The 13,793-nt window shown below is 47.4% G+C and overlaps 1 protein-coding gene across 1 annotated transcript in view; it reads left to right on the top strand.

Annotated features, from left to right (window-relative positions):
* Positions 1-13,793, top strand: part of ralgapa2 (Ral GTPase activating protein catalytic subunit alpha 2) — a 730,448-nt gene that overhangs the window by 178,238 nt on the left and 538,417 nt on the right. The window contains 1 exon segment of the mRNA XM_038805980.1: positions 12,848-12,982. Within this exon segment, the coding sequence (XP_038661908.1) occupies positions 12,848-12,982 (135 nt within the window).

The raw sequence follows: 13,793 nt of genomic DNA, 5'->3' as shown, positions 1-13,793 counted from the left end.
CTGCACGTTCTCCCTGTGTCTGTGTGGGTTTTCTCCGGGTGCTAGGGTTTCCTGCCAGTCCAAAGATGTCGGGTTCGGGGTTAGGTGGATTGGCCATGCTAAATTGCCCTTGTCCAAAAAGGTTAAATGGCGGTTACTGGGTTACGGGGATAGGGTAGAGATGTGGGCTTGACTAGGGTGCTCTTTGTAAGGGCCGATGCAGACTCGATGGGCCGAATGGTCTCCTTCTGCACTGTAAATTCTATAATTTACATAATTCTATGAGTGGGGTTGAAACTTGGTAATTTGGAGCAGGGAGGTAATTCAGTGCAGAGTGGGAGGAGGTGCTTTTTCACAATCATTTTGATTTCTTTCTTCGGGCTTGTAACTGTTAATCTGCCGGGAGAGATCCAGAGAGCATCCTGGATAGGTAAGTGATTTTAAATCTTTTCAAATTGGTGGGGGGGGGGTGGTGTAATGAAGTGACATCACAGTAAAGCTGTGACCTGATTGGCTGGTAGGGAATCTGTTAAATTTGGGAAAAAAGTAACATTGGAAAAACTAACTAAATCTAATTGATTATCTAGATAGAGGAGTAACTAAACCAGAGGGCAGTGATTAGTATTTAGCATTTAATTTTACAATAAAAATCTAGCGCCAGGGCCATATAGTTAATTGTAACTGAATCGAATAACAATTTAAGTTTTTATTTTGAATTCATTAACTAGTGCATAAATGTCAGTCTGGGGGGTGCAGAGCGCCAATTGTGAGATGTGGCTGATCCGTGATACTTCAAGCGTTCCGGTCGAGTAAGTCGGCAGGAAGTGTAACCAATGGCAGCTCCTCACAGACCGCGTGGTTCAGTTGGAGCAGCAGTTGGATGCACTTAGGAGCATGCAGGTGGAGGAAAGCGTTATAGATAGGAGTTTTGGAGATGTGGTCACACCCAAGGTGGAGGCAGACAGATGGGTGCCCACTTGAAAGGGCACGCAGTCAGTGCAGGCGTCCCTTGTGGCTGTCCCCCTCTCTAACAGGTGTACTGTTTTAGATACTGTTGGGGGGGGGGGGGGGGGGAATAGCCTATCAGGAGATAACAACAGCAGCCAGAACAGTGGCACCACAACTGACTCTGTTGCTCAGCAGGGGAGGGCAAAGTGCAGGAGAGTGATAGTTAAAGGGGACTCTGTAGTAAGGGGCACAGATAAACACTTCTGTGGAAATGAAAGAGACTCCAGGATGGTGTCTTGCCTCCCGGGTGCCAGGGTCAAAGATGTCTCTGAACGAACACAGGACATAGAACATAGAACATAGAACAGTACAGCACAGAACAGGCCCTTCGGCCCTCGATGTTGTGCCGAGCAATGATCACCCTACTCAAACCCACGTAACCTGTATACCCGTAACCCAACAATCCCCCCATTAACCTTACACTACGGGCAATTTAGCATGGCCAATCCACCTAACCCGCACATCTTTGGACTGTGGGAGGAAACCGGAGCACCCGGAGGAAACCCACGCACACACAGGGAGGACGTGCAGACTCCACACAGACAGTGACCCAAGCCGGAATTGACCCTGGAGCTGTGAAGCATTGATGCTAACCACCATGCTACCGTGAGGCCCCATCCTGAAGGGGGAGGGTGAACAGCCAGAGGTTGTAGTACACATAGATGCTGACAACATAGGCAGAAAGAGTGATGAGGTTCTCCAGAGGCGTTCAGGGAGTTAGGCAGTAAGCTGAGAAGCAGGACCTCTCGGGTTGTAATCTCAGGATTATTCCCTGTGCCACGTGCCAGTGAGGCTAGAAATAGGAGGGTAGTGCAGCCAAACACGTGGCTAAACCAGTGGTGTAGGAGGGAGGGTTTCAGATTTCTGGACCATTGGGACCTCTTCTGGGGCAGGTGCGACCTGTACAAGAAGGACGGGTTGCATCTAAACTCGAGGGACACCAATATCCGGGCTGAGAGGTTTGCTCGTGTCACTCGGGAGGATTTAAACTTGTCTGGCAGGGGGTTGGAAATCAGAGAGTTAGCTTAGAAGGTGTCATAACTGTAGGGGAAATAGAGAACAAAAATAAGCGAACAACATCACCCTCAGGCAGAGCAAAAACGGTGACAAGTGTGAGAAGGGAGGTGGTCAATGCAGGACTGAGGGCATTGTACCTTAATGCACGCATTATACGAAACAAGGTAAATGAGCTTGTTGCGCACATTGAAATTGGCCGGTACGATGTTGTGGGCATCACAGAGACGTGGCTGAAAGGGGATCAGGGCTGGGATCTAAATATACAAGGATATGTGTCCTATTGAAAGGACAGGCAGATGGGCAAAGGGGGCGGGTTGCATTGTTAGTAAGGAATGAAGTTAAATCGATAGCAAGGAGCGATATAGAATCAGAAGGCATAGAATCTCTGTGGGTAGAGTTGAGGAACCGCAAAGGTAAAAAGACCCTGATGGGAGTTACGTATAGGCCCCCTAGCAGTAATCAGGATTGGGACAAAAAATAAATCAGGAGATGGAGAAAGCATGTAAAAATGGCAATATTACAATAACCTGGGGGGCTTCAATATGCAGATGGACTGGAAAAGTCAGGTTGGTAGTGGATCCGAAGAAAAGGAATTTGTGGAATTTTTAAGAGATGGTTTTTTGGAGCAGCTTGTGGCAAGAGTCCACTAGGGAACAAGCAATTCTGGATTTGGTGATGTGTAATGATGCAGACTTGATTAGGGATCTTAAGGGGAAGGAACCCTTAGGGAGCAGTGACCACAATATGATAGAATTTACCCTGTAGTTTGAGAGGGAGATGTTGGAGTCAGGTGTAACGGTATTACAATTAAATAAGTGTAACTACAAAGATTTGAGGGAGGAGCTGGCCAGAGTTGATTGGAAAAGGAGCCCAGCAGGGAAGAAAGTGGAACAGCAATGGCAGGAGTTTTTGGGGGTTATTCAGGAGCCACACCAGAAATTCATCCCAAGGAGGACGAAACATGCTCAGGGCAAGACAAGGCATCCATGATTGACGAGGGATGTCAAGGACAGTTTAAAAGCAAAAGAGAAAGCATACAAAGTGGCAAGTATGAGTGGGAAGCCAGAGAATTGGGAAGCCTTTGAAAGCGAGCCAAGGACAACTAAAAAAGCAATAAGGGGAGAGAAGACAAAATATGAGTGCAAGCTAGCTAGGAATATAAAAGAAGATAGGAAGAGTTTCTTTCAATATATAAAACGTAAGAGAGAGGCAAAAATATACATTGGACCACTGGAAAACGTGGCTGGAGAAGTAATGGCAGACGAACTGAATAGTTAGTTTGTATCAGTCTTCACTGTGGAAGACACCAGTGGGATGCCAGAGCTCCAGGAGAATCAGTGGGCAGAGGTGAGTGCAGTGGCCATCACTTAGGAGAAGGTTCTGGGCAAACTGAAAGATCTGAAGGTGGATATGTCAGCTGGATCGGATGGACTACACCCCAGGGTCCTATAAGAGATAGCTGAGAAGATTGTGGAGGCATTGGTGGTGATCTTTCAGGAATCACTGGGAGCAGGAAGGGTCCCAGAGGACTGGAAAGTGGCTAACGTAACACCGCTGTTTAAGAAGGGATGGAGGAAGAAGACGGGAAATTATAGGCCGGTTAGCCTGATTTTGGTCATTGGTAAGATTTTAGAGTCCGTTATTAAAGATCAGGTCGTGGTGTACTTGGAAGAACATGATAAAATAGGACTGAGTCAGCATGGCTTTGTCAAAGGGAGGTCATGTCTGACAAATCTGTTAGAGTTTTTTGAGGAGGTAACAGAAGGTAGACAAAGGAGAACCAGTGGATGTGATCGATTTAGATTTCCAGAAGGCCTTTGATAAGGTGCCGCATAAGAGATTGTTAAATAAGTTAAGAACCCATGGTGTTAAGGGTACGATCCTGGCATGGATAGAAGATTGACTGACTGGCAGAAGGCAGAGAGTGGGGATAAAGGAGTCTTTTTCAGGATGGCAGCCGGTGACTAGTGGTGTGCCTCAGGGGTCTGTGCTGATACCACAACTATTCACAATATACATTAATGATCTGGAAGAAGGAACTAGGGCACTGTTGCCAAGGTGCAGATGATACAAAGATCTGTAAAGGGATAGGTAGTATTGAGGAAGCAGGAGGGCTGCAGAAGGATTTGGATAGGCTAGGAGAATGGGCAATGAAGTGGCAAATTAAATACAATGTGGAAAAGTGTGAGGTTATGCACTTTGGAAGGAGGAATGGATACTTATACTATTTTCTAAGTGGGGAAATGCTTAGGAAATCAGAAGCACAAAGGGACTTGGGAGTCCTTGCTCATGATTCTCTTTAGATTAAAGTGCAGGTTCAGTCGGCAGTCAGGAAGGCAAATACAATGTTAGCGTTCATGTCAAGAGGACTAAAATACAAGACCAGCCAGAGGATGGTGAATCTGTGGAACTCTTTGCTGCAGAAGGCTGTGGAGGCCAAATCACTGAGTATCTTTAAGACAGAGATAGATAGGTTTTTGATTAATAAGGGGATCAGGGGTTATGGGGAGAAGGCATGAGAATGGGGATGAGAATAATATCAGCCATGATTGAATGGCGGAGCAGACTCGATGGGCCGAGTGGCCTAATTCTGCTCTTGTGTCTTATGGTCTTATAATAAAGATTACTTAAAAAAAAAGGAGAACTCCTCCTCCCCTGGGAGTGTGACCCTCCTTGGATTTACTTCCCCCATCTGTTTCATGAACACCTTCAATTCCATTGCCATATTAGATTTTATTTCCTCGACTTGGGATTTGATCTGTCTGTCCATGGGTCCTGTAAGCAGATAAAGTACCCGCACCCCTGCCCTATGATGTGTTGATGTCCGGGTTTCCGCCATGGTTTTGTATGAATTCCGCCTCGTCGCAGTTGGGAGCGTGCACATTTACAAGGACCACAAGTGCCCCTTCCAGGACACCACTAACAATGACCCCCTTGGTCCATAACCATCCTTGTCGCTGTAAATGCTATCTTCTTAATGGGCAGTATGGCCACCCCCTCGCCCTTGTTCCGTAGCACGAATGTTAAGTCTGTCCCAACCAGATTTTTCTTACCCGTTGTCAGACTTTCTCCCTCAAGTGGGAATCCTGGAGGAAGACTATGTTGGCTTTCAGACTTTTTAGATGGGCAAAGACTCTGGATCTTTTAATTAGGCCACTAAGTCCCCTGACGTTCCACATGACTATTATGATGTGTGGGGAGGGGGTGGTTCTGTTCCCCCCCCCCCACCCTCCGGCATGGTCAACCATACTTACTTTGTGGTTGCGCCCCTGAACTCTGGGGTGTCCCTTTGGGGGCCATCAAATATGACCACGGCCACCTGTTAGATCTGTACTTTGGTTAATATACCTTACGTGTGACTTCCGGTGGCGGCTATGGAGGAGTAAGTCGCACATTTAGTGGCTCTCGATCCGGTCGGACCTTTGGACCTTTTCCCCCGACTTTTTTGTACTTTTGAGTGCTAGTTCGGAAGGCAAAGGCACTCAGGCACTGACTCCAGACATAGGTGTATGGAATTGAGAAGCAGAAAGAATCACAAACAGCTGAAGAAGTGGGCAAACAAGGGCAGTGTAGAAGCTGCTGCTGAGGACAATATGGCCGATGTTCGGACCCCGGTGCAGACAGCTCAGCCAACAACGGAGCATCTGTTGAAGGTCATCCAAGAGGGCGTTACCGCTTCGAAGCGGGACAGTTTAGACCTGATTCAGAAATCTATTGAGCGCCTGGAGCATAGGCTGGATGCCCAGGATCGTACGATCCAGAAGCTGGAAAAGGTGCTGGAGGAGTAGGAGGATCACCAAGCGGTGGTGGAGAGGTTGAAGGACCAGCAAAAAAGGCTCCTGGAAAAGGTGGAGGACCTGGAAAATAGGTCTCGTCGGCAGAATCTTAGAATGGTGGTCTCCCGGAGGGGGCTGAGGGAGAGGATGGCGCACCGTATGTGGCGGGCATGTTCCAGAAGCTGCTGGGAGATGATGTCTTCCCTCGCCCGGTGGAGGTGGACAGGGCGCACAGGGCTCTGGCGAGGCAGCCGCAAGCGACGGTGGTCTGGTTTCACAGGTTCCTGGACAAGGAGTGGGTGCTACAGTGGGCCAAGCACACGCGGAGCTGCCATTGGAATAAAAGTGTCTTACACATCTACCAGGACCTGAGCGTGGAGGTGGCCAGAAGAAGGGCAGGCTACAGGCAAATCTAAGAGATTCTGTTTAAGAAGCAGGTGAAGTTTGGGCTGCTGTACCCGGCGCGCCTGTGGGTCACACAAGGCACCATTACTTTGAGCAGCTTGAGGATGCGATGGACTTCGCCAAGAGAGAAGGTCTGGTGCTGAACTGAGGACTTTTTGGACTTGGGTTAATAAGACACTCAGCGATGTCTACACATTTTTCTGGTGCTATGTGTTTTTCTTTCTTTTTTTCTTCCTAGTTTTTCTGTTTCCCTCCTGTACTTGAGTTTTTGTTGGGATAAAAGACGGAGGTTAAGGTATGTGGTGCTGGGGGCCTTTTGGGTTCGAATCGGGGGGGTGGGGGGGTTGGAAGTGCCCATTACTTATTCTGTTTTACTTGGGGTTCTCTTTGTTTCTTGTTTTGTTTGTTTCTTTCAAGAGCAATTGCTCAAGGATGGCTGGTTTAGGGAAGTTGTGTTGATGGGCTGGGGGGGAGTTGGTCAGAGGGAACAATAGGTGGGAGATTTGTTGGCGCCGGAGTCAAGAGTCACCAGGCTAGCTGGGCGAGCTGATCTACAGAAGCCAGGTGGGGGGTGTGTATTTAGTTAGTTTATGGCAGGGGTTAGGTTACAGGGTGTTATTGCTGGGGGAGGAGGGGGGTAGTTGTTCTGCTGACGAGGGAGGGACTTAGGTGCGGGATCATGGAGGAGATCGGAGTTGGGGGCTGCCAGGAGGCGGGTCTGGGGGCGGCCCCAAGAAAGGGGATGGCTGATCCGGGGGGGGGGGGAAAGCACGGTGCCCCTCAACCGTGCTGATCACCTGTAACGTTAGAGGGTTAAATGGGCCGATAAAGAAGGCGTGTGTGTTCGCGCATCTGAGGGCGCTGAAGCGGATGTAATAATGCTTCAGGAGACTCATCTGAAAGTCGTGGACCAGGTCAGATTGAAGACGGGCTGGATTAGCCAGGTCTTCCACTCGGGGCTGGACACTAAAACGAGGGGGGGGGGTCGTGATTTTGGTCAACAAGCGGGTGCAATTTGAGGCGGGTAGCACAATCTCGGATGGGGGAGGCAGATTTGTCATGGTGAATGGCAAGCTCGAGGGGATGAGGGTAGTTTTGGTCAATGTATATGCCCCAAATTGGGACGATGTGGACTTTCCAAAGAGACTGCTGGGGAAGATACCTGACCTGGACTCGCACAGGCTGATTATGGGAGGTGATTTTAACATAGTCCTTGACCCCGGCCGAAACCGATCGTGTTCAAGAACGGGTAAGATGCAGGCAATGGCGAAAGAACTGAGGGGGTTATGGAGCAAATTGTGTGTGGGGGGGGGGGTGATCCATGGAGGGCTAGTCGGCCGACGGGGAGGGAGTTTTCGTTCTATTCACATGTCTATAAGCTGTATTCCCAAATTGATTTTTTTCATCATGAGCAGGGATTTGTTAGCGGGGGTGACGGACATAGAATATTCGGCGATCGCTATTTCGGACCATGCCCCGCAATGGGTTGATCTGTACGTCTGCAAGGAAAGTTTTCAGCACCCTCAGTGGAGGCTGGAGGTCGTTTGTTGGCGGACGAGGCGGTATGTGAGAGGGTGAGGAAATGTAGGCAAAACTACCTGCAGGTCAATGACACAGGAGAAGTCTCAGCGGCGGTGCTCTGGGAAGTGCTGAAGGCAGTGGTAAGAGGGGAGATGATTTAGATCAGAGCACATAGGGACAGGACGGACAGGGCAGAAATGGACTGACTGGTAAGGGAGATCATACAGATAGATAGGAGATACGCACAGACACCGAGGGCAGAGTTATTAAGGAAACGTCGAAGGATACAGACTTGAATCTGGGATGTTGTCCACCATTACGGCTGTGGAGCAGCTTAGGAAGGCGAGGGGTGCGATTTACGAGCACGGGGAGAAACCAGCAGAATGCTGGCACAGCAACTGAGGAAGAGGGAAGCGGCCAGGGAAATAGGGAATGTAGGGATGTGGGTGGTGAGGGATACCACCGGTGTCCCCGCTGACTATACCTGCGGGAAGTGCATCCAACTCCAGCTCCTTGGAGACCGTGTTAGGGAACTGGAGCTGGATGAACTTCAGATCATCCGGGAGGCAGAGGGGGTTATAGAGAAGAGTTACAGGGAGGTACCCACACCCAAGGTACAGGACAAGAGTATCTGGGTTACAGTCAGGGGAAAAAACGAACAGGCAGGCATTGCAGGGATCCCTTATGGCCGTTCCCCTTCAAAACAAGTATACCGTTTTGGATGCTGTTAGGGGGTGATGACCTACCGGGGAAAGGCCCTAGCGGACAGGTCTCTGGCACTGAGTCTGGCTCTGGGACTCAGAAGGGAATGGGGGGGAATAGAAAAGCAATTGTAATAGGAGATTCAATGGTTTGGGGAATAGATAGCAGATTCTGTGGTCACGAGCGAGACTCCCGGAAGGTATGTTGCCTCCCGGGTGCCCGGGCCAGGGATGTCTCGGATCGTGTCTTCAGGATCCTGAAGGGGGAGGGTGAGCAGCCAGAAGTCGTAGTGCACATTGGTACCAATGACGTAGGTAGGAAAAGGGGTGTGGAGGTAATAAACGAGTTCAGGGAGTTAGGCTGGAAGTTCAAAGCCAGGACAGACAGAGTTGTCATCTCTGGTTTGTTGCCGGTGCCACGTGATAGCGAGGCTAGGAATAGGGAGAGAATGCAGTTGAACACGTGGCTGCAGGAATGGTGTAGGAGGGAGGGCTTCAGGTATTTGGATAATTGGAGCGCATTCTGGGGAAGGTGGGACCTGTACAAGCAGGATGGGTTGCATCCGAACCAGAGGGGCACCAATATCCTGGGAGGGAGGTTTTCTAGTACGCTTCGGGAGGGTTTAAACTAATCTGGAGTCCGTACAGATGTTTGCTGATTGATCTTTAGCCCCATGACATGCTTCTGTTAAAGCCTTCAGTTCGGCCTATTCCTTGGGGCAAACTTCCTTCCGCCATTACTTCATAGAGGCTGGTGGCTCCCCATCCAGCCTTTCTGACACCTTTATTATTGCCCAAAAACTTTGACTGAGCCAAATGTGTCCTTGGTCTCGTCTGGCTTCCTTATTTTGATGTTTCTCATGCGATTCAGCATTTTTTACTGTCCTGTTTGAAATGTGGGTATTTTAACAAACCATTTCAAGAAGCCATTTTAAATCTTGGGCCATATGTTCCGTTACACTTTTTATATACTAACAAGGTAGATTCTATCATCACCATACTCACCTTGTGGCTGTGCCCCTGATACTCCGGGGTTTCTCTTTGGCCAGGGGCCAAACAAGATGGCCACCATCATTGTGTACGCCATGTGGATGCGTCCACGCACGCCGGCGTTTCCCTTTGTTTGGGGACCTTCCCAAATTACTGTTTTGGGTGGCCTTGTTTCTGTTGCTGCCATGTGAGTCTGTCGTAGCCATTCTTCTCCCCTTTCTACCCATCCCCCCAAACCCTGAACTGCACCCCCCCCCCCCCCAGCTGTTGCCCCTCTGTTCCCCGCCCTATCCCCCCCCCCCCCCCCAAATCTAGAGTTCTCTCCCCCTCCACTGCTGCCAGGCATTCCCAGGCGAGGCAGATCAGCCCCATGCAAATAGTCAATTTTTTTAACGGATGATACTAAAGGTCTGGTTCACAGCTGGTGTTGTATTCCTAGCTGGGCTTGTGCACAAATGCGCCTGCTTCTGCCGGTGTGTTGATGTTGAACTCCCGACCCTTGAAAGTTACCCAGAGTTTGGTGGAGTAAAGCATCCCCAACCGCACATTGTTCTTATAAAGGACCGCCACAGCTGTGTTAAATTCCGCCTGCTGCTTGGCCAGGACTGCCCCGATTTCCTGGTACACACAAATTGAGTGTCCTTCCCATTTACAGGACTGTGTGTTTTGCTCAGTTCAGGATCTTTTCCGGGTCTTGGTACCGTTGCAGTTTCACGATGGTGGCCTGTGGCTCCTCCCTGGCCTTGGGCTTTCGTCGGAGTCACCTGTAGGCTTATCCACTTCTGGGGGCTTGGAGAAGCTTTCCCCTCCAACAAGTCTGCTCAGCACCTGTGCCATGCACTCCGTAGGGTTCCTGCTCTTGGTACCCTCCGGAGGCCCACAATGTGGAGGTTCGGCGGCGCGACAGATTCTTTTGGTCCTCGGTCTTCCCCCTTAGCGTCCCTTGTGTCACCACAAACCTTGCCATCTCCGTCCCCAATGAGGTGATCTGGTTGCTCTAGTTGGTCGTGGCCTTCTCCAGCTCTCTGATCATTGCCTCCTGTGTCTCCAGATGCCACTCCTGTCTTTTTTCAGTGCTTCTTGAAGGGGTCCACGCCTCGGCTACCACCGCTTTCACCATCGGCTTCATTTTGAGTTTGATGGCATCTTTGAGCACTTGGCGTTCCTGTGTAAGGAGGGCCCTCCATTCATCTATCGGGTGGGGGGGTGGGGGGTCTCAACACCCTATGAGAAATCAATCTCCGCTCCAAATATTCAGTTTGAAGTTGTTATTTTCGCATGTTTCAGATGAAACGTTACTATCTGTGAAGAGCCTATTGTGGGAAGCTTATGTATGCATTTCTGAAGGAATACTGCACCTTCAGAAGTGCTGTTTTTGATTGAGATTTGTGCGCAAATTGGCGGGTGGCATGTTGGCACAGTGGTTAGCACTGCTGCCTCACAGTTCCAGAGATCTGGGTTCAATTCCGGCCTTGGGTAACTGTGTGGAGTTTGCACTTTCTTCCCGTGTCTGCGTGGGTTTCCTACAGATGCTCCAGTTTCCTCCCACAGTCCAAAGATGTGCGGGTTAGGTGGATTGGATACGCTAAATTGCCCCTTTATGTCCAAAAGGTTCAGTGGGGTTGCTGGGTTACGGGGATAGGGTGAAGGAATGGACTTAAGTAGGGTGCTCTTTCCAAGTGCTGGTGCAGACCCGATGGGCCCAGTGGCCTCCTTCTGCACTACAAATTCTATGATTTTATGATATGAAATTGATACCCATCCAACCTTAATAATAATTTTTATTGTCACAATAGGCTTACATTAACACTGCAAAGAAGTTACTGTGAAAAGCCCCCAGTTGCCACATTCCGGAGCCTGTTCCGGGAGGCTGGTACGGGTACACAGGGAGAATTCAGAATGTCCAAATTACCTAACAGCACGTCTTTCGAAACTTGTGGGAGGAAACCGGAGCACCCGGAGGAAACCCACACAGACACGGAGAGAATGTGCAGACTCCGCACAGACAGTGACCCAAGCCGGAAATTGAACCTGGGACTCTGGTGCTGTGAAGCAACAGTGCTAACCACAGTGCTACCTTGCTGCCCAGAAGTCTAACACGCTATCTGTTGTGCCATAGAGCCACTTTCAAGGAGATGTAAAAGATTCAGTGTTGCTATTTTGAAGAAGAGCAAAGGAGTTATTCCTGATGTCCTGGCCAATATTTATCCCACAACCAGCATCACAAAAACACATTATTTGTTAATTTATACATTGCTGTTTGTGTGAGCTTGCTGTGCGCAAATTGACTGCTGTTTCCCACATTATGTCAATGACTGCACTTCAAACCTAATTAATTGGCTGGAAAGGGCTTTGGGTCATTTTGCAGTTGTGAACGGCACCATGTAACTGCAAGTCGGCCTGCCTTCTGACCCAACATTCTTTAATTATATTACTCAGAACTTTAATGAATTGTGTATACAGGATGTCATTTTATAGGATACCAAAAAATGGTATTTCTCTTGTTTTTATTCTCTTTTCTATTCGCATCATTTAATCCTTATTAGAGGCATAATTATCTCAAGTATCAAAGAGATTTATCTGTCAATCTTTATGCACAAAATAATTAGGGTGAACTTCTGAAGGCATTTACAGAAGAAAGGAAATTTTACATCTACTGCGTACGTCTTTCACAAAACATCTTGGATCAACTATTTTGGATTTATTTTTGTTCATTGTATCTGTGGAAATGTCATTTTAAGAATGAATAATCTTGAGCATGAATTAAATACGATTTTGGTTCTCTCCTAGTCATCTTTTTTAGAGGGCGGCATGGTAGGTAGAAACTTATAGAATACATTTTCAGGAAACTAAGTGCATGGATTAGATTAGATTATGGGTAGATTAGATTTTGTTTGTGGAAGGACAAAGGGTCATTAATTTTTTTCTGAATAATATTCTAAGTATTTGAACATTAATACTTTATAATGTTAAGAGATTTAATAAGCAATGATCTAAATGCAGCTTTTCTGCATGTAATGTTCATGTTGAGTCATTTTGTGTGTGTGTGTGATTAGTATGTTTGGTTTGTGTGTTTCCTTCATGTCTTTGACATGCACGTGTGTATATATGTACATCTTATAAGAAATAAAAACAAAGTCGATACTTAATAAAAGGAAGGAAAATAGTATTTACAGAAGAATATCTTACTATCGTGCTACACAATGCTGACGTATCTCCAGATTTGACATTATGGGGATTGTTTTATTCATGTGCAATGCATCTATGCATATTTGCTGTCCATTGCATGGTGCAGTGGCAACCTGATGGTCTCCGGAACATTGGACATTTTGGCTAATTGTCATTGCTGGTAGATTAGTTCAAAAATTGAGAAAGAGGTTTATTCTATTTGGAGGGTTGCATATCTCAACATTAATGTTACATAAAATCATTTTTGTTTTGCCTTTAAAGACCACTCAACAGTCAAGGCACCGGCGCACATCCAGCTGGGGAAGAACATACTCTTTTACAAATGCTATCACTCGGGGCTGTGTTTTTGAAGAGGAAAATGTAAATATTCAGGCTGGTATTCAATCAACACTGCAGGTGAGTGTTTGGTCGAGTTTTATGAGTCAATCTGATTTTTTTGTTCAGGGTGACACTTTTTGGCTCATTCCCCCTCTCCCTATAGCTGGTCTGCTTTTGGGTCTCTGATGTTTTATTTTTGAAACTGGTTGCTGGAAAGTATTATCTGGAAATGATTCTTACTCTAATATTCCCTCCCAACACTGAAATGTATGGTCTCTGTAATTCGCAACTGGTAATACATCTATGATTGTAGTATGGCTGTGGGGTGTTTCAGGATCGCTGGCTCCATCGTGTAGCATTACAGTGTTAAGTGAGTTGCTTTCACATATTATGCTATGTACTATGGTCTCAATAGGTGTAGCCAGTTGGGCAGCCCTTGATACGTGCAGGAAACACTCTCGCTCCCCCACTCCGTACTTAAAGCTGCTCATCACTTGCATATTCCAGTTCTGATGAAAGATTATTGACCCGAAACATTAACTCTATTTCTCTATAAAACATTCACTGTCCAATGCCCTGAATGTTTCGATAGCATTTCTTGTTTTTGTTTCACATTTGTGGCATCTGCAGTATTTTGTTTTGGTGTTGTGATCCTGTTTATTAAAGCTGCTGAAGAGGCCAATAATTTTTGAGCTGTTTGTTTCCAATTGATTAAAATGTTCAAGGAACAGGATGCGTGGTCATATAAAATGGATCTAAAAATAAAAGCTGACTTTGGGAGAGAGTGCAATTAATATTTTGGTTTTACACAAAATATCGTGCAATAATAACTTCTGATAATGATTGTTGATAGGAGCATTTTTTACGACAGAGCTCAACGATGCTCTTG

The sequence above is a fragment of the Scyliorhinus canicula genome, chromosome 1, assembly GCF_902713615.1.
Source record: "Scyliorhinus canicula chromosome 1, sScyCan1.1, whole genome shotgun sequence".
NCBI classification, from domain to species: Eukaryota; Metazoa; Chordata; class Chondrichthyes; order Carcharhiniformes; family Scyliorhinidae; genus Scyliorhinus; species Scyliorhinus canicula.
Note: the sequence above shows the minus strand (reverse complement) of the source record. Positions and strands in the feature narration are given on the sequence as shown.